This window comes from Uloborus diversus, chromosome 2, assembly GCF_026930045.1.
Source record: "Uloborus diversus isolate 005 chromosome 2, Udiv.v.3.1, whole genome shotgun sequence".
NCBI lineage: Eukaryota > Metazoa > Arthropoda > Arachnida > Araneae > Uloboridae > Uloborus > Uloborus diversus.
The window spans coordinates 153024775-153050887 of NC_072732.1; the positions used below are offsets into that span (position 1 = coordinate 153024775).

A 26113-nucleotide genomic window follows, 5' to 3' on the forward strand; every position below is an offset into this window, starting at 1 on the left:
ATCTTTGAAAGAACTATCAAGAAACCAATATGTAGTGACCAATGACGTAGTCGGTGCTTGTACCCAGCGCGCGCAGTTGTACAAACGAACTATTTTCGAAATTATATTTGCTTGTATATTTCTACACATGCTAAAATCCTTTCATTGCATTCATTTATATCCAAAATTTTGTGTTGCATTTGTATTTTTTCCATTTTGAGTTATCCGTAAAAGTTTTCTCCCCCTTTTTTAAATTATTCCACTTCCGTAAAAATGGGTTGAAATCTACCTGGAAAAAAAACCATCCAAAAAAAAAAAAAAAATCTCAGAAAACGTACAATTCATTTGATTGAAAGCATTACACATTTTAGAGGAAGGAGAAGGGAGGGTGGCAGATCGGGCAAGTGAAATTCGAATTCTTAGGCTTCAAATAATCTCTGTATGAACTAAAAATATAAATAAAGAAAAAACGGAGAGAGCTTTTTATTTTATTTTTCAGTTTTAATTTATAGTCTTGTCATTTTTTCTATTACTTTTGCTTTGCATTTAGACGCAGCAAAACACAGACAAATTAAGTTTTGGTTTAGATCTAAACTAAAACTGATGACATCATAGTTTTGCTTCATGATTTTTGATTATTTACGGGGGGGGGATGTTTTAGGGGTATTTTTCTCTCTTTTGGGGGGCTCTTCTTCTATTTGGGGAAGGAAGTATTTATGGTTTTTAGGGGGTGGGCCCATGCTCTTAGGGGGGCGCCCCTGTATTTAAGATTCGAATTTGCATCTTTAGAGAGAGTGAATCTTTGTTTTCAGGAATTAAAGTAAAATTTTCAGTTGATTATTTTAGCATAAGTTTATTAATTTGTTAACTGGGTTGCCCACCTAAGGGGGGGGGGGTGTTTTAGAGGTATTTTCTTTTCGGGGGTATTTATGGTTTTTAGGGGGTGTTCCCTTGTTCTTAGGGGGGGGCATCCCTGTATTTAAAATGCTAATTTGCATCTTTAGAGAAAATGCACCTTTATTTCTGGAATTAAAGTAAAATTTTAAGTTGATTATTTAAGTTTATTTATTTATTTTTTGAGTCAAACTGGCCCTGTTTTAATATTTTCTTTTTTAACTTGTATGTTAGAAAAATTTTACACGTGTATTATCTGTAATAAAAATGATTTCAAAGCAAAGTTTTATTCTTTGTTATTTCTAAATTGGAAACAAGAAAAAGTATTACTTTATGGTGAAGTTAAAAAAAATTTCTACACGTCATGCAAATCTAATAACAAATACGACTCATTATACGACCTTTAAGATTTCAACTATGAATAATTAAAAGTTTAAACCATGTGTACATTACATACAGAATGAATTTTTGCCGAAAGTTTGTCTCTTTCGAAAAAATCTGTCGAAATAAAACAATATTTTAATGTTTCATTTTATATATAGCACAATTCCTAAATTAAAATATAGAGGCTCTAAAAAAATACATTTGAATGTACTTAACATGTTTTTAAAGAAATGATATGTGGAACAAGTTTGATTTATTGTTTTGAAACGGCGTTGTAGAAAAATATGCGAACATGATGCAATCGAAATGCCGGATATCCGGTATCCGGCAAAATCACTATCCGGCGCATCCCTTTTATATATATATATATATATATATATATATATATATATATATATATATATATATATACAATTGGCTCTCTGTTTAACGACTTTCAAGGGACCACAAAAAATCGTCGTTAAATAGAGGAAGTCGTTAAATAGAGCGTCGTTAAACAGAGAGCCAACTGTATTCGAAAATGTACTTTTCTTTATTATAATAATTCGCTTCTTATTATCGTATCCTGGAACCGAGGTAAACAGCTCTGTCAACTTCAGTGACTATAAGAGAACTTTTGACTGATAGAAACAACCACATTGAGTCCCAATCTGATTGAAATTTTCATAGTACCGCACAAGAAAAAAAAAAAAAATCACAGAATAGCAGGTTTGAGTGTATAAAAATCAGATTTCTATTTTGAACCAACATTATATTCCGGAGAATTTCTTTTTTTTTTCCAGCACGTGGCTATAAATTTAAGCCACTAGTGAGTAATTAAGCTGTTTACCTCGTATTTTGTTTAATCAGCAGCTCGATTAATTTTCCGTTCCAAGTTTTTGTTGACTGTTCGAGTTATGGTAATCATTTGTATAAGTGTTTATAACCTTCAAAACTTCTAGAATGGTAAAGAATAAGGAAGTGAAAACATTTTGTTTTCTTTTTGCATTTTTATTATTCAATTCGAAGCGTCTTGGTTTCATTCCAACTTCATTGATTCATTGTCAGCGTTGTGAGAATTTTTCTAGTTTATTTCACTTGGATAACTACAGAATCTCTCACATTTTCTCTCTCTTAATCGCCAAACGCTTCGACTTATCTTCTACTTCGTTCTATTTTCTATGCATATCTTGTGATGAACTTCTTCAAACAAGAAAACGCAAGAAACTTTCAACTGCGAATTCGGTAAAGAATTTAGTCGTAAAACAATGAAGACATTCTTACTCGTGAATTTCTGAGAAAAACTTACGACTGTAAAATAAAGATTCTCCTCTTATCAGAGCAACTCCCTCCACCCAAGGGCGTTCACGGGGGGGGGGGGGAGAAGGGATACCAGTTGTCCCGGGCCCGAGCTTAAAGGGGGCCCAAGATTTTTAATATGAGGGGTGAAATATATGTTGGGACGTGGTGAGTACACAATATGGTAGATGCCCATAAAAGTCATTTGTGACAGGCCTCAACATTTCTGTGCACGCCTCTACCCTCACCCATTCTTTTAAAACTTTTCGAAACGTCGATTTCAAATTGCTTTGCACGTCCAAGTGGGGAAAATGCCTGCTCTTCGAAGGAAGTAGTAAATGTTACCAAGCAAGAGTAAAAAGAAACGAAATTTCTTGGCGAAGTAAAATACAAAAACGCAATATCATTTACTATCAACTGACTCAAACTCAATATGTTCCATTTTGTTGAATTTTAAATTGACCAAACAAACTAACGTTTAGTGTATAAAATGTTTACAAACGCATCATAGTAAAATATATGCTTAAAACATGTCTCGCTCACCAGCGACAATAATAGTGCCACACAACTAAAATTACGAAAAAGTAATAATTGATTTAAAATCTGAATTAAAAGCTCTTTCTTCCCCCAATCTGGCAAAGCTAGTTTGCGTAGCTGGTACTGTCCGACCTCGAAAGCCGCGACTAGCACCGTTGAACGGTTCTATTTTAAAAAGGGGTGAGAGCTTGAGTAACAAAAAAAAAAAAAGTCTCAACTCAAACCAACACTTCAAATAAACGAATCCAACGGAAAACAAAACGAAACAAAAATAAATAAAACCCCTCCCATTCGTTATGTCTCTCATCAATATCTCCCCTATTTTGATAAAATCGGAAGAGACCTGACGCATGCGCAAATTCGAGGAAGGTCTCGGTTTAAAATATCAAACAGTACGTGGACACGTGATGGCGTATATCAATGATATAATCAACAAGTGGCGGCATAATCATTAAAAAAAGTTTCAAACTTTTACAACAACAAGACGTCTTGACATTCATAAGCTGGGATATTTCAGAGATGATAAAGTTTCCTTTAGCCCCAAAATACGTGTCAATTTCCGTTAATTTGTGTTTTTTAAAAGCTTTTTCCCTCTTAATTTTTTAGCACAAGCAGAACTAGTTATTTATTTAGCTTAATTTACTTTAAAAACACGAAAGATCTGCGCGAAAAAAATAAAAATATATATGCATCGCTTTTTTTGAAATCAATGATGCAAAAAAAAATTTTTCTCAAGGAAGGGGGGGCGGGGCAGTAGCAGATCTAGCCGATCATTTTTGGGAGGGGCCATTCGAAATTTAACAAACTTTCTTTGGATGTTTGTCTTAATGGTCACTTCTCAAACAGTGGCGGTTCAATGATTTTTCCGAAAATTCACCGCCTCAGACCATCTTCAAGTTTTTACATCTAGTTCGAATGTTGAAAGAACAACAGAGATAGGGTGAATTTATAACAATTAAAATAAGGTTATTACCGAAAAATTCTTATGTGTAATTTACTGCTTTGCAGAAAAAGATATCAATGTTTAGTTACCTTTCGTGCTATTTGTGATGTGGAGGAGCATAGAAATAAATGGCTCTTCTCCAGAAAAGTTTCGAAATTGAAGCCATAAAACGCAAACTTAGGATCCCTTGTCTTGTGAGCAATAATGTAATCAGAGGACAGCAGCATTTATAGGTCGTTCAAGTGTCTAAAGTTGGCATCAAGAAATGATGTACACAAAAGTTTAGAAGTAAAATAGTTTTGTTTCGAGGAGAGGGATGTAATTTCTCCCCCGAGCCAGCAGCCAGGGTTCGAGAATATAATGATATTCAAAAATATCCGATATTTTGATATATATCGGATATTTTGATACATATCCGATATTTTCAATCCACACAAATTAGTCTTCAAAATAGTAAATGCATCTTAAAATCATTCTATATTTTCTTATATTATTAGTATAACAATATGTACACCTAAAATTAAAGTTTGTTTCATTATTTATATCTAATATTTCATTTTACATTTTTATCAATTTTAATTGAGTTAATTTAGCATTAGTTGTTTTACTCATTTTTTTCTGCTAAGCTACTTTTACAGTTATATAATTCAAAAATAAAAAATGCATTAGTCGGTGCAGTCATTAGAAATTTTCTTTTTTTCCTGACCAACGTTTAATATTTAATTAAGCACTTTTATATCTGAAATGAAATTGTTACATTATACTATTTTATTATATTAATGATGAGTTAATACATCACAAAAATATAGTGCATAAATTTTTCGTTATTTTCAAATATAAACAGTAATACTATGATTAATATAATTTTTATATTGAAAATACTGTAATGGAAAAAAAAATAAATATCGAAAATATCAAAATATCATGCTATTTTCAAAATAAATATTGGATATATATCATGATGTATATATCGACTGATATATCCGTGAACCCAGTCCCAAGCAAACCCTAAATTTCTTTTGAAGCGAAACCAGTGGCGTACCTCGCATGGGTGACATCCGGGCGGTAAGTTGCGGTACTCCCCCCCCCCGGGAAAAATTTTCAAATTTGTAGTCTTAAAAATGTGTTTTAACTTCATATTTTGCAAACAGTTGCAATTTCACTTTGGATGAAGCCCGGGGAGGACCCCCCCCCCCCCGTAGCGACGCCACTGGTAAATCTCATGTGTTGAATTCTGTTATTTCCTCATAATATTTTCTTAGTTTTTTCTTTAAAAATTTTTTTTAAACCCACAAGGTTTTGGGAGGGGGCATGGCTTTTCTCTAGGTCCGCCCCAGGGCGGAGAGGGCGGTTGCAACTCCTACGTAAGTTCAGTTTAAAAACTTTGCAATCCAAGAAAAATCACTCCGACAACCTAGGAAATTCTAACGCATGAAGAAATCCTTGACTCTTTGGCAAGCTACCAAATAACAATTACGGTGAATGCCAATGGTAGTTCCATTTCGCTTGATATGCTGCATTGCGCTCGGCTCGTAGAATTTATTAACAGAAGGCCTTCAACCTTTTTTATGCAGAAAAATCTTGTATAATTTATTCATATAAAAAGGGCCCAGATTATGTACACGATAAAATCATCAGAATATGCATAAAAATCTCCTTAAGTAAGAACTGATTTTTTTTAAATATGTATTTCGTTTTTATTCACACAAATAAAATTTTTCACATCTGAATGAAAACGCAAAAGGTCTTTCAATTCTTGCAGTTTCTAACTTTTGTGACAAGTTATAATTTCAGGCGAAAATAAATATGAGCACATTTGCTAAAAAAAATTGGCTAACTCGAGAGAAACTAGCAGGTCGACAGAATTTTTGTTATACTGAACTTTAAGTCGGAAGAACTAACTTGGCGTAGCGAAAGGGAAGTTCGCCCCTCCCCCTAAATAAGAATTTTTTTTAATTTTTAACTTTGTGTTTTTCTTTTTTTTTTCTCCCCCCCCCCCTCAAAGCGTGCGCCCTCTCCTCCGCAGGAGTGCTATGTACGCCACTGGTAATAACCCCTTCCCACCCGAAGAAACATATTCCGCTGCTACACTATTGGTTCTCCTACTTTTCTCGAAGAATTTTAACTTATTCGTCAGTTTTAAACACAAACGGAAACATAGTACATAGTTCTAAAATATGCAGGGTTTGGAAAAATCATGACATTTTCGAAAATACAGAAAATATCCGATATTTTGATATATATATAGTATATATATCCGATATTTTCAATCAACACAAACTAAAGTCTACAAAATAGTAATGCAACCTCAAATCATTCTTGATTTTCTTATGTTATGATTACAATATGTAGATTAAAAATAAATATTTCTTTCATTATTTGTATCTAATATTTCATTTTACATTTCTATCAATTTTAATGGAGTAAATTTTAGCATTAGCTGTTTTACTCATTTTTCTTCTGTTAGCTACTTTTACAGTTATATGATTCATCAGAAATAAATAATATGCATTAGTCTGTGCACAGTCATAAGACATTTTCTTTTTTTTTTCCTGATCAATGCTTAAAATTTAATTTGGCACTTTTAATGAGTTAAAATTGTTACATTACTTATAATTTTCTGAATATAAAACACACGTAAAAAAGGATTATTATATTACTTTGTTATATTAATGATGATATTACATCAGAAAAACACAGTACATAACTTTTTGGTTATTTTTAATAAAAAATCAACAATATTACTATGATGTATAATTAATATACTTTTTTCTTTGAAAATACCATAGGTAAAAAAAAATATTGAAAATATCATGATATTTTCAAAATAAATATCGGATATGGGTAATTCTACAAAAAATGTAACTTTTGAGAGCAAATATTTTTTAGTTTCGAACCCTTTTTTTTTTTTTTTGAGCAATCACGATTGCTTATTGTTCTCATTTGACTGTTTTGATGTTCCTATGATTTTATTTTCCCTCCGTCAGCACCACCGTCGACCGGCCCCCTCCCGATGCTGCTCCTCTAGCGAAAACAGTCTCCAGGTTGTGTCTATATCCTACGCACACATGCATACATACACACATCTACACACACATACATACACACCTACCCACACATACATACCTACCTACACACCTACACACATACCCGCACACTCATGCCTGCACACAGACACAAACGCTTACATGCACGTGATAGCGAAAAACATAATTTGAATTCCCCAGATGTCAAAATTCAAATGATTATTTTATTTTTTTATTTATTTTTATTTATTTATTTATTATTTATTTTTTATTTATTTTTTTTTTCATTCTTACATGAAAGTGTTATCTACTAGAAGTAACCATAAACAATAGCCCAGCTAAGTTTCAATTATTTTACTCACAAATAAAAAAATTAAAAAATGCCTTGTTCAAGGTAATAATAATAATAAAATAAATTTTTAATGTTTAAAAATCAAGGTCAATTGAATATCAAAGTAATAATTTTGTCAATTGTGCAAACAATGAGCTTTTTAATGATTAGTGAGAATCTAATATTAAGCTCTTTTAATTAAATTACGGCTTAATTAGTACTTATCCTTCAGTTCAAATTTGTGTTAATAAATGGTATTTAGTAAATTTGAGAATATATTGGCAATTTAATTTTAGTAGAATGCCTAACATTTATGTATTTCCCCTCCACCATTTAGTTTTACCTCAGAAATAATGACATTGATAAGGTCTGTCACGGAGGTGAGATCATCATCTTTACTAATAATAAAGTTGAAAGTCTGTCTGGATCTCTGTCTGTGTGGATGTCTGTGACGCGCATAGCGTCTAAACCGTTCGACTGATTTTCACGAAATTTGGCACAAAGTTAGTTTGTAGCATGGGGGTGTGCACCTCGAAGCGATTTTTCAAAAATTCGATTTTGTTCTTTTTCTATTCCAATTTTAAGAACATTTTCCCGAGCAAAATTATCATAAGATGGACGAGTAAATTACCAAACTATCACACCGTGGAACCGTATCATTGGCATGCCAATTGGTGAGAAATTCACCATACATTATTTGTAAATATACAGGCAAACCAAAAGATCTTTTAGTTTTTCTACTTCGGGCAAAGCCGTGCGGGTACCACTAGTGAAAAATAAAATTTGATGTCATTACTGCCACGTGTTAATGAGGAATCGCATTTGGTGAGAATTTATTGTGGGACATGACTCCTTATACTACTAAAATGAACTACAACACAATGTTAAAAAATTAAATGTACCTAAACAATTAGTATTTGAGACCATTGTGAAAGGAATAATAAATTAGTATATACTTTTAATTAAACAACATAAACAGTAAAACAAGGCGTGTGACATGCCACGGAGGTGAGAATTCACATATTATGAACCAAAAATATACTAAAATAAAAACTATCATTAAAAAATTAATGGCAGGCTTAAATAGATATATTTTTGATGAATTTAAAAAGCATTGTTAAATGAATTGCTCATTAAAGTTTTTGCTGTAAAAGGCGTGTGACTGAAAAGTTAAACTTTTTGAAGAATAACCTATATATATATATATATATATATATATCGGCGAACCCTGGAAATATGTAATTCACTTTCATAGAAAATGAGCTCGTTAAAAGCCGAATGTCTCAGAATCAGCCCACGACATTTTTTACTATAATTTATATGCTCTCTTCTTTCTTTCCTTTTTTTTTTCTTTTTTTTGTAAAAAAATTACTGCGAGACCTTATTTGAAAATTCATTGAGAGCTTCTCTTGTTTTCTTCCGATTGGACGACAGCCAAAACGAAAACAAGGGCAAAGGATAGTTGCGCTTTGATTTGTTTTGCTGAATCTCGCTGACATGAACATAACATAATAAATATTAATGACTTTTTTTTTCCTTTTTCTGAATAGGTGGAAATTTAATAAAAAAAAAGGTTTGAACTGAACTTCTGGCAAATTCTATATGATTTTTACCAATAATAAAGCTGAAAGTATCTCTGTCTGGGTATCTTTCTGTCAGGATCTCTGTGACGCACATAGCGCCTAGGCCGTTCAGCCGATTTTCATGAAATTCGGTACAAAATTAGTTTGTAGCATGGAAGTGTGCACCTCTAAGCGATTTTTCGAAATTTCGATTTTGTTCTTTTTCTATTCGAATTTTTAAGAAAATTTTACCGAGCAAATTATCACAACGTGGACGAATAAATTACGAAATTATTATAACGTGGAACCGTGACAAGGGCAAGCAAATGAATATAGCAAATTGGCGAGAAATTCATCATCCATTATTTGTAAATATACAGGCGAACCAAATGACCTTTTAATTTTCTACTACGGGCAAAGCCGTGCGGGTACCACTAGTTAACAATAAACCAAAAACTTTTGCGAATTAAAACCAAAATTACAAATTTTTGATTTTTAAAAATATTTTATTTGTCAATGTTGTCTTTTGGCACCTTATACGTTGACAAGATACGTTACAATGTATATTTTCCTTTACCTTTTTTAGAAGTCTTAATCCAATGCAACTGTCCTAAACCAAAAAAGCATTTTTTTTATTTGAGTGCAAGCCCGTCATTAGAGGGATCAAAGAGTTAAATGCCTCACCGATTAAGATCCCCCTTCCCCCAAGTCCTTCTTCTAAAAAGGGACAGCTTTTAAAACTTTTGTAGCTGTCTTTTCCTTGAAGCAAAAAATTGTACATAAAGTTCTCAGTGTTAAACTTATCTTGCATTTTGCAAATTTACTCTTTTTTTTTTTTTTTTTTTTTTGTATAAATAAAATTAAATTATAATACAACAAATTGATGCAAGATGGATAAGGGCGGCCGCGTCAAGTCTTTGCCTCGCCTAGAAAAACTCACACTGGGGGGAGGGGGAGTAAGCTAAAAACAGCCATCTTGTTGCTTCTTGGCTTGTACCTCCCGAACGTGAATCCAAGATACGCCTACGCTACTAAGCACTAATGAAAAAAAACTCTTGGATGTTGCTAGAGGGGGGAGGGGAGTGGGCGCTGACTAAACCATCTGAACTGAAATGAACTTGTTGGCCCGCCTCGTCTCCAAAAAATTTACTATTTCACCTTTGATTTAAAAAGGTTGGGGGTAACAAAACGCTCGATTAACCTGCAATGTTAGTTCACTTTTTGATCGATATTCAACAGCTTTATTTTTTTTTTCATTTATGTTTCATGTGCACCTACTTCCCTCGCCATTCTTTTTTAATGATGATGAAATGAATGCTGCAAATAAGACTTATCAACTGGCAGTGGCGCAACCATGGGGGGAGCTAAGGAGCTTAAACCCCTACCAGAAGAATGAAGATGAACCCCCTTGACCAAAGAGAGCCTAAAATTACGTTTTTCGGCTTTGAGTTTTGGAAATTTTCCGGGAGAGAGCACTCAATCTCCAATTCCCATCCTTATTTCCCCAAAGATAACTTCAACTTTTTAAAAGGACTTTAAAGCGTCCGACGGAGTGTTAACTGGTACAAATATAGCCTAAAGTGAGCTTTGGAAACAATATTTTCAAGGTATTTCCAGTACGGAATTTCCGCGTTTCCCTCCTACGTGTGTCAAAGATAGCTGAAAAATCTATTTTAAATCGGAGAACTCCCGAATCTTCCATCCCGTACCTTTTTTGACCCTATGTCGAAAAATTTTCTCTGAGAACCTTCGAACCCCATCCCTTTAAAATCACCAAACATAGCAATAAAATGTTTTTCTTGGGCTTCAATTTCGAAGCTTTACCGAGAGTATCCCCTCCCCCATATCCTAATATCTCAGCAAATAGACTATATTTACGTTTCTATAACTTCAACATCAACACATTTTTGGGAAGAGCCTCTGAATCCTGACCCTCTTCTCCTAACCCCATCAAAGATAGCCAAAAATGCGTTTTTAAGACTTAAATTTAAAATTAAAAATCTTGGTTAAGAGCCCCCTAACCCCACCTACACGTAACCACAATTGCATAGTTTTTCAATTTTTAAATAAATTTCGGAAATTAGAAATTTTAATTTAACAATGTTCAACAGGTGGGAAAGCCCCTCATCTTCCCTTAACAACTCTAAAATTTCATTTTTAAGGCTTCACTTCAGAAATTTTTCGAGGTAGTTCTCTCGAAACGCCCCCACTTCCATCTACTCTCTGAAGTCACTAAGGGCTCGTTAAAATAACGGGTTTTTTTTTGGGGGGGGGGACTTGTAATGTTTTGCATTGTAGACTAGTACTTTAATTAAAACTTATGATATTCTGTGAACGAACTGTGAGGTTAGGAAACTCGCATCCGAGCATAAACAAGATGCAACAAAAAAAAATAATTCTTAAAAGATCCAAAAGAAAAGACAGACTCAAGGGAACTCCACTGGAAAATTTTCAATATTGAATTTCAAAAAAAAAAAAGAATTTTAGACGATCTTTGATAAAGTTAGGGGAAGAGAGGATTGATGCTTTCTCCAAGAAATGCTTTAGAATTGGAAGTCCGAGACAGTTGTGGTGAACATTTGCAAACCAGGATACGCAGTAAAGGACATTTAATCCGCCCCTTCCTCGAAAAATTTCTACATCCGCCTTTGTCTATAAAAATCAGTTGAAAAATTAAGAGTAATAAAAAACGACAGCCAGAATAATCCCACATAATATATGAATAAAATAATGAGTCAACAAGCCTTATCCATTTACAATCTTGTATATACAACTGACCAAAAAAAAAAAAATCCGCGACTGGATCAAGCTTTTAAAATATTCATTTTGATCTTATTGATGAAATTACAATAAAATCGATGTTTCATGCATGAGACGAGGCAGGAAGTTTTTAAAAGATTACGTCTAACAAAATGCTTTTTTTGTTTTTTGTTTTATTCCTGATCTTCGAGATCAACGATCGAGAATGGGAGTTATGATAATTTAATTGAAGGTCGTTTAAAAGACAAACACAAGCAATCAGACATCGAAAGCACTAGAATGATAGGAAAAAAGCGCAGTTTCGCAGCAAGATATTGCAACGACTGATTTGTATGAAATAACTAGTTCATTCATTCCAGCCAAAGGCCCATTTTTGTGAATAAAAAATACTTGCAACAGTTCACAGATACGTTCTATTTTGACTTAAATGCGATGGCTAGAAGTTTTAAATGAAAAATTCTTCTTCAAGAGTCTGTTAAAAACTTTTGTTTTTAAATCACAGAACAGAAATCGGACTTGGTGTGGACGGAGAGGAGGGTGTGAAAGGGGGATTTTGGAGGTTTCCTTGGCCAGTTGCAGCTTTGTTTTTTTCACACTGTCATCACATTTTTCGTAAATCTTCTGATAACCGGTAGTATAGTTCCATATTGTTGAGGTGTGACTTTGATAATGTTTACCTCTTTTCCGGATAATAGGTAATTTTTCAGTATACTTTTGTAGTATTTTTGCAAAAATATTTTAAATTGAATGAGCTCCAATAAAACGTTTCTTTTTTACCTAACTCCCCAAAAAGAGGTAATCATTGTCAAGGTCGTAACTCAATTAACCAGAGTTAGCTTTTCCATCTTAGTACTGTCAAATTTATGAAGACGTTTTTTAACAATAACCCACAAATTTTCAATCGGATTTAAGCTTGGTGATTTTCCGGGCCAATCCACTAAGTTTGTTTTTAGAGCATAAATTAAAAATTTGCTTTGATGTGTGATTTCGTGTCATCTTGTTGAAAAACGTAATCTCCGCTTGGCTGGAGTTTAGACATGGTTGGATGCACATTTTGGGTCAATATAGATTCTTCGCTGGCACTGTTCACCATTCCTTCTACGGGAACAAGGGATTATGTCCCTGAAAAGCAGAAACAACCCTAAAACATCTTTTTATGTGTAGGTGGATACTTGGGTGCTTGATTAATGTGGTACCAATCTGAATCTAAATCCCTGAACCACAGAAAATAAAATCTTTTCCCAGTCTTTCTTAGTTCATGTTTTATATTTCTTGTACGGTCGACGTGCTTTCACCTACGTTCTAAAAGCCTGTATCTCACTGTTGAAGGGGCAATGTCAACACCAGTTGCCACCATGGACTAGGACAGATCCAAGCTAGTTAATCGAGGATAAGAAATGAGATAAATACAGTGCTCGTTCATAGGGCATAGGCTTTTGCTGCAAGCAAGGACATTTGCAAAATTTGTAATGGGGGCTCAGATATTTTCCCATGGTTTAGCAAGATATTTTTCCCATGGAAACTGATTTTAGTGCAGATTAGTTATTAAAATTTGACGCTTATAATAAGTTATTGATTAACGGCTGGAGAAGAAATGTTTTTAGAAAGTACTAACAAAGAAAAAAGTACTAAAAGCAAGAAAGTTCTAATTTCTAAGGGGGGCTTGACCCCCTGCCCTTGGTTGCAAGACATGCCGCAACACCGTCCTGGCATTGAGCTAATTGGGCGTCTGATGTTGCTCTAAAGGCAGATAGACACAAATTTTGAACAGCCACTTCTAAATCTTGATGCTTGGTGACATCTGGTGTTTCAGCTGATCCCATACATGCTCTATAGGGGACAAGTCGGGGAGCCGGCTGGCCATGGAAGAGCCTCAAAAAGACATACGAATGTTTGAGCTACTCTAGCTGTATGCAGGTGAACATTATCTTGCTGAAAAATTACCCCTGGGAGACCTTTTAGGAATGGCCCTACATGTGGCTGCAGAATGACATTAACATACTGCTGGGCCTTTAAGGTTCCATGTACCACAACTGGTCTTCAGGGTAACATAAGCTATGGCACCTCAGACTATTATGCCCACTGTGTGAGCACTGTGTCATGCGATTAGAATAGGTGGAATGGTACTTTCTCCGGGGCGCCTCCACACCAGTGCGTGGTTATCATCTGACCCCAAAACCAACTAGGAACACGAAAATGGCGTTTGGAGTGCAAATTCACTTCTGCAAGATGTCTAGATATGGTTCGGGGAACAACTGCTATTCCTACATCTGCTTGCATGGTGGAACAAGTCACAGTGTGATCCACGAGCGCTTGTTGCATGATCCTCCTCCTTGTTGTCTTCCTGGTCGCTCCAGACCTGGTTTTTCGCACGTGGGTCCCATCTCGTGTCCACTGCCCCCAACAGTTTCTAATACAATACTCCGAACAATCCAACAGGGCAGCAACATGGCTTGTTGACTAGCCCGCAACTTTCATGCCGATGATCAAACCTCTCTCAAACTCGTTTAACTGTGAGACGTTTTGAAACTGGTCTACCTATCATCCTTTACTGATTAAGGATTCCCAACAATCGGGATGTAACCGTAACATTTATAAATCCTAAACTGTGCACCAGTTTCTATAGTACCGAATACTGCAGGGTAAATGGTCCTGCGCATTGACACCGAACTTGGACCATTTGCATATTAGATGTCACTCCTTTTATTCAAATTTCACAATTGTACCCATCTTATATTTTGGGGTGCTTTTTTCAATGTTTATAAGTCCCAGTAGCAGAAACTTTCTAGCCAGTCTGCGACACAAGTTTGGGCAGTTGAAAATAATCTGCAGCATTATTATTATATTTAATTTAAGTTTTCATAAAATACACAAATCTCTTGTAAAGGTCAAGACTCAGAAATTTTCCAACTGGCCCGAAAAACTTAGTGGCCACCACTGTCGCCGAGTTTAAATGTATAAAGGGAGGGGGGAGGGGGCGGGGGCAGTTTTCACTACTTTCATGAAAATAAATAGAACTAAATCCTGTGAAAACAATTATTCAATACCTATTGACCTAAATATGTAAAATTTAAGTTGAAAAAGGATTTTTGAATTTTGAAATAAATAGAACTAAATCCTGTGAAAACAATTATTCAATACCTATTGACCTAAATATGTAAAATTTAAGTTGAAAAAGGGTTTTTGAATTTTGAAATAAATAGAACTAAATCCTGTGAAAACAATTATTCAATACCTATTGACCTAAATATGTAAAATTTAAGTTGAAAAAGGGTTTTTGAATTTTTTTTTCAAAAAATGAATAAAAAATAAATTAGTAAATGAGAAGTTGGCATGAAACTGCATTTTAGATCAATGTTTTAGTTTACAGCAAAGCTTCCAAAGCAATGAGAATCAAATACAATTACGCAGATAATAATTCACATTTTTCATGAAAATAATTTTAAAAAAAAACATGATTTATTGGACATTTTATGTTATCTTCAATAGTTTGTGTTGAGGGGAACATCCAATTCTGTTTTTGAAAACTTAGGCAAGTAATAATCTTGCCTATTTCCATCTTGCGAAAAACCAAGCATAGCGTCTATGCAAAAAATTCATGATTATAAATAAATTTTTGAATTTGTTGCATAAAAGTAGCAATAAATTCAAAATCTTTAAAAAACTAGAATTTAGATGAAATATAGTCAGTTTCAAGCACATTAGCCTCTAAAGCAATGAAGATAAGATACTATTCTAAAGATAAAATTTTGCATTTTTCAAGACAATAATTACGAATTATCCAAAAAAAAAATGGCATGTTGCATAATTTTCAACAGGTTGCATTCCAATAGACATCCAATTCCATTTATGAAAATGTAGGCACGTAAAAGAGTCTTGAGTACCAACATCTTGGGAATGACCAAACATAGTGACTATGCCAAAAAATAAGATAGTAAATTCCTGAATTTGTTGCAAAAAATAATGTAAAAATAAAAATCCTCATGAGTCTACACTGTAGTTGAAAAAGTTTTTAGCGTTTTTGCGTCCAAAGCAGGGTTGGCTTTCTGACGGCAGAAACTAGTTTGTGCCGTGCCAGTGGCAGAAACTGGTTATAGCTGGTAAAAACCGGCAGAAACTGGCAAAAACTTAAAAGCGTCTTTAATAACTCAATTACTAAAGGATATTTGTTCGGATAAAATAAAAAATTAAATTTTATTTCATCATTTAAAAAAATAAAATCCTATGCTAGTGCCCATGATTTAGTTCGGAAAGGGAACTTTTCAATTGCAGATGCTCGAAATATTTGGATTAATCTAACAAAGGACGAAAATTCATATGGGTGCTTAGGAAAGAGAAGTGACATAAAGAATTAAACAGGCATTACTGATTGTAATATGCTCGCTTATATGCTTCATCAAAATTGCTTGTGATTGAAATTATCATGTGCTTCAAGAAGAAAGTGCACAAATTTTACTTGCCAATATTAAGTTAGATTTTGTACCTACTATCACAGCTTTGCAAAACAAATAGGCGCCATTTCTCAAAACTTATTTTTCCAATTAAATTTTTACTATTATCCCAATTACTACATGGTGGATCAGTTTAAAAAAAAAAGGAAGTTTCACAACCATTGCTTGTTTCTTGATGCATTGCCTGCTAGCTCTTCTGTTCGAGAAATATTCTAAAGTTTCTCATTTGTGCATATTAAATTGAGAAACTGTTTAGATTTTTTAAACCACCTTTTCTAAGAGGCAACTGTGGGGTCCAAACAATGTAACATTTGATTTTGAATTTTGATAATATTGTATATAAATTGCTTTGGTTAACAACTAACTATTTTCTCCATGCATTTTCTATTGTATGTGATTAGTTAATTTTTTTGTCATATTGTGAATTTTTGGCAGTCTCTGCCGTAAATGTGGCAGAAAGTGATTTTTGCCATGCCGGATTTAACCGGTTTCGACCAGTGGTTTTAACCACCTCGGCAGAAACTTGCCAACCCAGGTCCAAAGAAATGAGGATAAAGTGAAGTTGTAAGTAAATTTTTTCAATTCTCCAGAAAATTATTTTAAAAAAAAGAAAAAGAAAGAAAGAAACGATTTGCTGAACTTTTCAAGTTGTTTTCATTAGTTTATTGTTAAATAAAACATCCGATTCTGCCTTGTTTTTAAAAAAATTGTCACTTAAGCATCTTATCTACTTTGATCTTGTGAATGACCAAATATGGCGACTATGTTTCTAGCTGAAATGCTGAAGCATCCATTGCCTTTCCAGTAAAAAAATGATCTAGAAAGGATCTTTGCCAAGTTGTATTTCTTTTATTTATTTTTTCTTTTATTCTTTTTGTTCTTTGGTAAAATTATCTGCAGGCCTCTGAAAAATCAGCGAAGCACGGCACATCTCACATCTCCTCTCCCAGTTTCTGCTACCGGGTCCATAGTGTACTTCAAATTTCTGAATATATAACTTTGTGCTAGAAATTTCAAAACTTTCAATTTTTTCCCTGGTGGAAATAAACCCCTTTGGGAAAAAATGGTGTATTTCCCAGAATTTTCTGTTTTTTTTTTTTTTTTGTTTTTTTTTCTGACCATTGCCATCTCTTTTTTATTCCAAAAAATGAAAGCAAATTTTTCAAGCTACACACCCTCTTATAATTTTTCTTTTCCGTTAAAACAATTGTAAAAAGAGCTTTATATAATTTGAACAATGGCGATCTATGTCAACTGATGTCTGAAAATGTGAACCAGCACTTGTACACTAGACCGAATCGAAAACCAACTTTCTTTCTGAAAATTGAAATTTCATGTTGATAAAACACTGTTACTATAGGGGAAGGTGGAGCACCTTGGGACACCATGAATTTTAGCTTTAATTTTGAAAACAGAAATTAGTTCTCTTAGACATCATCAATGGCAGCAGGAATTTCTCATATGAACAGTTAAAGACGGATCTAATTTTCCTTGTTTTGATAGGTTTGGAGTTGCATTGATAGGTGGTAGTAGGAAATGAAATAATTTCAATCACAGCATATGGGAATTAAAATTGCCCTTTTATAATAATTTTAAGGTTAAAAAATGTATTGTGCTGCTAAGTCTAACTTTTAAAAAGTTGATATATAATAACAACTTAAGTGGGACAGCTTGGGACACACAGTGGCGGGGCAGGATGGAACACTCCCAAGCTGCGCCACCAGTGTACAGTACAGAAAAAGTCTATTTTATTTTACTGAATAAATCTGATGAGTTTAAATGAACAAAAATTGAGAAAATGACTACTGTTATGCAGAAAATTGATTTTTCTTCCTTGGTAAAGTTTTAAAACATTAAAATAACAGAAATGGGGAGATATAGAAAAGAAAAATAGGAAGCTCCCTGCTGTTGATGCGTCTGCTCTTGAAACAGCAGCAGAAAATTTTCTTAGGAATACGATTTCAATTATTTAAGATGATAATTATTAGTAAAGACGTACCGAGTAGCACTTTGGCCGAGTAGCCGAGTACCGAGTACTCGGCCTTTCACTACTCGGCCGAGTACCGAGTTACCGAGTACTCGGCATTTCACTACTCGGCCGAGTTAAAAAGTACCAAATATGTTTTAAGAAGAACTACTGACACACACGTGATCAATTTTGAACTTATTGGAATAGTATTATAGACCTCTTTGTCTATATAAAAGTTTTTAAAACTAAACTCCGGATGAAATTTAATTTTGCATTATTTAAAAAATTTTGTTTATGTCAAAAATTTTACAAAAAAATTCTTTTTAAAATTAAAAAGAAATAAATAAAAGGTATGATTAATCAAGTTGGAATTAAGACAAACTATACCAATCTATTTTAGTTCTAGTCCGCCAAACATAAATAATTTTTAAAAGCAAATAAAGCAAATGTGCAGGAACACTTCACACACCTGTTTCTGCATTACAAGGAACGTCTTTATCAGTGCATAAAATGTGAGCTAAAGAATGTTAAGACATTCGGGAAAAAAATCCGACTTTTGTCAGATGCCTTTAAATTTACAAGCTCACATTTTGTGCATTGAAAAAGGAATTCCCTGTAATGCCAAAACACGTGTCTGCAGTGTTCCTGCACTATGCTTTTAACGTTGTTTTATTTCCCTTTTTTTTAAGCAAAGGAATTTTCATATTCCTTATAACTAATTTTTGTTTGTAGCAAAAATCTATTTTTAATGTAAAAATTCCATATTTTCTATACTTACCTTTTTCGCACGATTTTTAATAAATAAGTTTTATTAACTTTGGGGACATTAAAATAAAGATTTATTCCATTAAAGCATTAAAAACTTCATTATTCTCAAAATTTAAAATTGACTTGTAAATGATTGCAGAATATTAAATATGCTTGTGCTTTTTTATAAATTTTAATATCTGTCTTGGACAATATTCAATTTTTGGAAACTACTCGGTATTGGCCGAGTATCTGATCAAAATTTGGCCGAGTACCGAGTACTCGGTAAATTGGCCGAGTATGCCGAGTACCGAGTAGTTACCGAGTACTCGGTACGTCTCTAATTATTAGGATAATTGCTGGTATCCCAATGTGCCCTACCTAGGGGGGCAGGTTGGGATATTGTAATGACTTTTTAATTTTATTTATGAAAATTTAATTAGATGAAATAATGGAGTAAAATAAATTTTCATTGAAGCAAAAATGTCTAAATTGCATGGGCTGCTATGGTGAAAATTGGTTTGAAAATAAAATTTCTAATAACTCATTATCTAAAAAGTGTCCCAAGGTACCCCACCTTCCCCTACCCTCAGATGTACCACAAAAATATTTATTCAAACAGAAAAATATTTAGGTATCCTGCACTAGGCCTAAAATTCATAATTTTTTTCCAAAAAAAATTTTTTATTTAAAAAAAATGGAGAAATTATCACGCTAAAAAATATAAACAATTAAGTAAATAATTAGTGTTTAATTAATAGAAGTTTTTGCTCTCATGCAATATTTAAGCCTCCCAGCAAGAAAGTACACAAAAAATTCGCACTAACCCCCATCGAATATCTTAATGTGATTAAAAGTGTCATATACAGGGTTTGAAAGCATATTTTCAAAAATATCCGATCACTGTTGTTGCTTTACCTACAGTATAAAAATGCCTCAATTTTAAAATTAATGCTTCTATCATAATTTATATTCATAAATATACATTTTATATAAAAATTTACTTGCGTTGACTGGCATTTAAATGAGTGATATTTACAATCATTTGTAAAATATGATAATTTAATCTATTAGAAATAAAATACAGCATAACTGATACATTTTTATTAACTTTAATTGAATTATTTAAGCATCAAATGCTTCGCTCATTTTGCTTTGGTTAACTACTTTTATGAATTTTACACATTCCAGAAATAAAAAATATGTATGCCCTTGTCAATCCACACTACATATCCATAAGGTGTTTTTTTTTCCTGACCAATTCAATATTTACATTACTTATAATTATATGAATAGAAAATAAAGTAGGAATATTATATTGTCATTATATTCATGATATATCAATATGTTATATAATACAATATTACTTTTTGTTATTTTTAATAATTAAATAATATGTTTCGATTAATGCATTTAATTTTTATATAACAAAATGTCATTCTTCAAAAAATTAAAAATTAAAGTATCATGATATTTTCAAAATAAATATCTTATATTGTAATTTATATTGGCAAACCCTGGTCTTACAATGGGGTTTTTGGTACCAAATTTTGAAAATTTTCCAGAGGAGAGCACCCAACCTCCTCTAATATCGTGGTCTAAAATAAGATTAATAGAGTTTAATTTTCAAAAAAAATCCTGTAGAAAGTGTAAAAGCAATGGGCTACAATTACATATTCAACACTTCAATTCCAAAACAATTCCAAGGGAGAGCATTTTTCTCCTAACATCATATAAGATCATAAGATCGTATAAAACTATGTTTCAGAACTTCAAAATCTAAAATATGCAGCAGGACAGTTCCTTTATCTCCGCTCAAGGAGGGGGTTATCACTCCCATTGCCCCTCTCTTGCATTCTATTTGAGCTATAGCTTGAAGACCCTTGTTCTAAATTTGTGCTTCTCCCAGCCTAAAAAAAAAAAAAGGCAGGGTGCTTCTAGATGAAAGGGCACTCCTGAACAAATTTAGTAGTAGAATCTAGTGCTTTTTTTCCATTTATGTATTATACTATATGGGGTATTTTGTTTAGTTGTCATTGGCGACATCGCTCGTGGGATTTGCCGGACAACACGTACAAAAAAAAGTATGACGGAAAAATTTTCTGGCTTGTAAAAAATGCTAAAGCAATTTTTTTTTAGACATTCATTGCAATTGTGACTTTTCGAAAAAATGCACTTGCAACAAATTGAAGATATCAAATATGCTAATTGTCAAGACTTCATCTAGAGTAGGACATAAAACAAATTTCTCAACTGCATCCATTGTTGCAAATCGACTGTACAAAGTATTTAATAAACATTGGTTAATTTATAATGCTTTTACATTGAGTTAAACAATAATTGTTTTCAAAATGACTTACAGCTCTTTCCAAAACACCAAACACCATTCCACTAAGCATCAAATCAAAGGACGTTTTAATTTTCTCATTTAGAGAAAAAATCTGTGAGATTTTTTTTATCTTTCTATTTTATATAATACTTTTTAATTCTGACATTGAGTTCAGCGGGAAAGAATATAATGCTAACTTCAGCAATTTAAAAAACAATTGTTTAGATGCACGAATCTTTAGCATAATGAACAGTTTTATTCAATGTCTTTTGCAAGCGGCTCATTATCATTAGCCCCAATTCAATAAAAGTCAATAAAGGACATAATTATGAGATGAACTATTATGAAATACTATTACCTACGTGAAGGAGAAAAAAAAACAACTCATGCATGAATTTAATCACCGGTAAGTTGTTTACAAACAATCACAATTTTTTCAATTCACGTAAAAGATTTTGATATTACAAAAAGCTTTACTTACCGACTAACACAAATTAATAACTTCGGCATGCTTAAAAATAATAATGTAAATGATTTAAACCATATGATTCTTCAATAATCAGTTCCAATGAAGCATCAACCACCGAGGAACGCTCCGCAACCACTTACTGCCCGTCAAAAAAAACACTCGAAGCGATAATAAAAGTGAGCGCAAGAAGCAAATCAACTCGAGGACGGAGGACGTTCCATGCCGGAATCAGGTTGAGGTGAGTTGTGAATCAGCAAGCGTAATTACGCATTCGCTGCTGCAGTTCCGATATGAATTTAAAAATCAATCAAATAGATCGAATAAATATTGTGCTTAAGGTTGCTTTTTTTCCCTTATTGCTAAAATGTACTGACGTCTTGCTTTTGTCAATTGTTTCTTTTTCCTTTACAATCTCTTTGAGAGTGTGTATTTGAATCTTAAAACTACCCATAAAATGCGCGGAAAGTTTAGATCTACATCAATCGATGGAAAAACATGACGTACTAATGCATGTATCTTTATTCCGTCATTTATCTAGAAGTAAAAATTTAAAGAATATGATACAGTGCTGCTCTTATCTATTTAGCAAGACAGACCTCTGATAACCTTGCAGATAACTGATGTCCTTTGACGTCACTGAAGAACCAATGTGGAAATTGAAAAAATGTTAGGGTTTCCCAATTATTATTTTTTTTTTTTTTTGCAAAATATCTATTACTCAAGAAAAAGCAGAAGATGGGGAAAATCAAAAAAAAAAAAATTTCGACTTCCGATTTTTATTTTGAATACCCAAAAAATTTTTCGGTCAACTAGCAATTTTTTCTATTTCTGCGGCAACTTTAAAAACAGAAAAGCACCCTTAAAAATCGACAGTTGAAACGCTGTTGAAAAATGAGTAATATTTAAAAAATCCAATACAATACAAGAAACAGACCTATTGCTTCTGTTTCTAAAGAAGTTTCTCCCAAGAGCGACCCCCCCCCCCCCCACAATGACGATTCTTGAATTTAAAAAACCCCAAAATTTCTAGTGTGCAGTCAACGTCATGATGTCTTCTCTAGTGTGAACCAGAGAGGGGTGCCCACCGACCGGGGGGGGGGATTGTTTTGAAGTGTATTTTTCCCTTTTTTGACGGGGGTCTTGCTTTAGGGGGTGTTCACGATATTTAGGAAGGTGCGCCCTTACTTTTAGGGGAGCACCCCTGAGATAGGCATCTCTCTTATATGTATTTACCCTTTATGCATTGGTCTAGAAGATTGGGCGTTGAGCATTTTGGGCGCCAGGAACATTGGGCCCAATGTTTGCAACACCCAACAGGCCCGTCGTCCATAGTTCCCATGGCTCTAGATTCCCATTTCGTAATGCACATATTTTATAAGTCAAAACCACATGACTAAAAGAGTCATCAAATAGCTGACTGAAATATTAATTACAAATATTTTCCTTCTAGAGGGCGATATATGAATCTTTTGTAGGAGGAGGGCTTGGAGAGGGGGTGCTGTGTTAGTTGTGCCAGAAATATGTTACCTCTTCGGTACTGGACCAGGGTTGGTTCGGCTCCTGGTTGGAATCAAAAAACAGAGTTGTCTTACACAACCCCATCCAATGGGTTAAACCACGAGTAGTGGTAGGTATGAGGGAACCAGGAGTGCAGTGTGGCGGAAGTGCTATTGATGGATAGCCATTTACAGCAGTAGCAATGGTGCAGTGAACATTGTCATGTCATGGAGGAGTATATTCACAATGGTGGTTTTCTGATTACTACTTAGCAAGAATTTTTGCATGTTTAAGTATCAAACTTTAGAGCCGCAGATACTGCACTGAAAACAAAACATCTGGCCAACCTCAGCCCTTGCAACACTAAAAATTATGATACATGTGATTTTCTGAAAGGGAATGTAAGAAAAAACCTCCACAGTAATCTTTGAAACCTGAATAGTTTTTCCAGCCGTACAGGATCATGTTGGCCAAGTTGAACCCAAATGCAAAATTCTTGCTGAGTAGTAATTAAAACCCACCATTGTGAATACACTCTTCCACAACACTCGATGATCCTTACCACACCCTGTCATTGCTGCAACTATAAATGGCACGTATATTGCTGTTATCCGTCGATACCACTTTAACCACCACTCACCTAGTGCCCTTTCTTAAAGATGGGAGGTTGATATGCCGCAGCACCTTGTCTTTCTTTCGCATGACTATTCTGTCTTATCAATATGCATCAATAAAATGGCAAAACATCCCTCACGAGTGATTAACTTTCAAAACTAAGTACCATTTAGTTCCTGTCAGAGAGATACAGCAGCTAAGAAATAAGTTTGAATGTGCTACACTGCGATGGGAAGATAAACCGCAGCACAATGCAAATTTTTCTTTTTGAGCAATTTTGTCATCTATTTACTTCAGCTTTATTGTACAAATTTGCGTATTTCGTTTACACTGAAAATAAAGCACATAAAGAATGTCAATGACATTTTACTATTATTTGTGGAGAATCAAAAACATGTTTCTTCAAATATCTCAAAATTTCATTTTTGGAGATAACCCAGTACCAACTCTGATACTGGGAATCATTAACTAAAGCAGAGATAATTTAATTTTAGTCTCACATATGTAGCACCACGTACCTTAAATTGATTAGATGATGGAAAACGTTTCCTAAATGGAATGGGAAAACTTGAATGATTGCAGTCTAATTTTGAGTTTCAAGGAAGGCATTCACCACTGGTTTCCATGGCCATCCAACCACTACTCATTTTTGCTGGAATTTCTTGAGATGTATAGCAGTTTCACTTAACGAGAAAAAATGTTCAATTGCACCACAGCTCCTGCAGCCATTGGCATTAAAAATTACTTTGCAAACTAGTTCTTAATGTGATTCATCATACTAATTTTTATTTGAATCCTTACCTTTTACTTCTGGAAATACAGTAGTCACATATATTAAGAAAAATGTTCAATTGTGCCACCCCTAGGAATGATAGGGGCTTTGAGGTCGAGATCAACCTGTATTTCAATTGTTGTTTAAATAGTGCACTACTTCTTGAGACATAGCAGCCAGGCTGGTTAAGGAAAATGTTTGTTAGCTCCATCCCATCCATTCATGTAATTGAACTCACAAATTCATCAACAAATGCCTCCATTTAAAAAAACTCAGATACAGTTTTTTTAAGACCTTATGTTACTTCTTTAGAAATAGTAGTCACAATCAATGGTGTGCACAGAAATTTGCAGGGACGTCAAATGACTTTTATGGGGCCACCTCCATATTGTTTACCCTTATGTTCTACACAGATTTCACCCCTCTTTTTGAAAATATCGAGCTTGGCCCAACGGGTGTCCCCTCCCCCCCCCCCCCCCCCCACTAAACAAGAAAAATGCTTGGTTACATCAGTCCTAGTAGCCATTGATGCATAAAACTTATCAGCACTGTTTCCATAATAACAGACCAAATTTAGCTTGATTCATCGCATTTCTTTTTGAACTAGAGCACTGTTTTTTTTTTTTTTGTGTTTTTTTTTTAAAGGGTTTCCATCAAGCAGATCAGACTTTTCCAAAAATGGTCAAAATATGCTGAAGACCCCTTAAAGCATCGGAATTCTTCAAAACTTGAAAATTTTCATACTTCAGGGCTCCCAACACATTTTAGCTTTAGAAAAGAGTATAAGAGGACCATTTTCAATCAAAAAGAGGACTAAAGAGGACCAGTTAGAATTAAAAACAGGACTAAAGAGGACCAGTCAGAATTAAAAAGAGGACCTTCGGAGTGTGGGGCCGATTTTGACCTTCTGCCCCACATGCCTGGAAAGGGATATCTATCCCCTGAACCTTCATTCCGCTACAAATAGCCTCCCTCGCATTTTTAAACGTCTTTTAGGTTAAGAAGAGTTGATCTTTTTGTCGCGGCGCGGCGGTACATTTTTCCCGTGCAGGAAATAAGTTCAGACCCCCGAGCAGTTGCATCTCATAAAATAGAGAGTTAGAAATAAATACATTTTGGCGGGAAAGTTTCCCTCCGCTTGTTTTGAGTAAGCGACACTTGGAATTTTCTGTGACACCCGCAGTGGGTCAGAAGGGGGTTAGCTTCTTTCGGACATTTCAAACATTTTCCCCCTTTCCGAGTCATAGCTGTAGGATATAACTTCTGAAGTTCTGACATTTTCGAGCCCATAAAATAGAAGACTTGGGAATAACAAAATTCCATTCTGACACTTTGCGACACTCCGTACCCCATAAAGCATAGGGTTTTCCTGGAAGCTGGATCTCCAGATGTTGAACTATGATCCCCAGAGAATGTGCCCCGATCAGGGAACTTTATCCCCCAGTATAAAACAAGGAGTTAAGATTTTTCGAGAGGAGAAGAGATAGTTTTGAAGGTAGAGGAGACGATCTTTCGAGAGCTCGGCGTTTCTCCGAGACGTTTGTCCGGAGTCATGATAGAAACGCGCTGC

At 34.1% G+C, this 26113-nt stretch overlaps 1 protein-coding gene across 1 annotated transcript in view; it reads right to left on the minus strand.

Annotated features, from left to right (window-relative positions):
* LOC129216091 (phosphoenolpyruvate carboxykinase, cytosolic [GTP]-like) overlaps positions 1-21802 on the minus strand; it is an 87935-nt gene extending 66133 nt beyond the window's left edge. Inside the window, exon 1 of the mRNA XM_054850241.1 lies at positions 21672-21802. Coding sequence (XP_054706216.1) covers positions 21672-21700 — 29 coding nt within the window. The 5' untranslated portion in view covers positions 21701-21802. The remainder of the gene's footprint in view (positions 1-21671) is intronic.
* Between the last annotated feature and the right edge of the window lie 4311 nt (positions 21803-26113).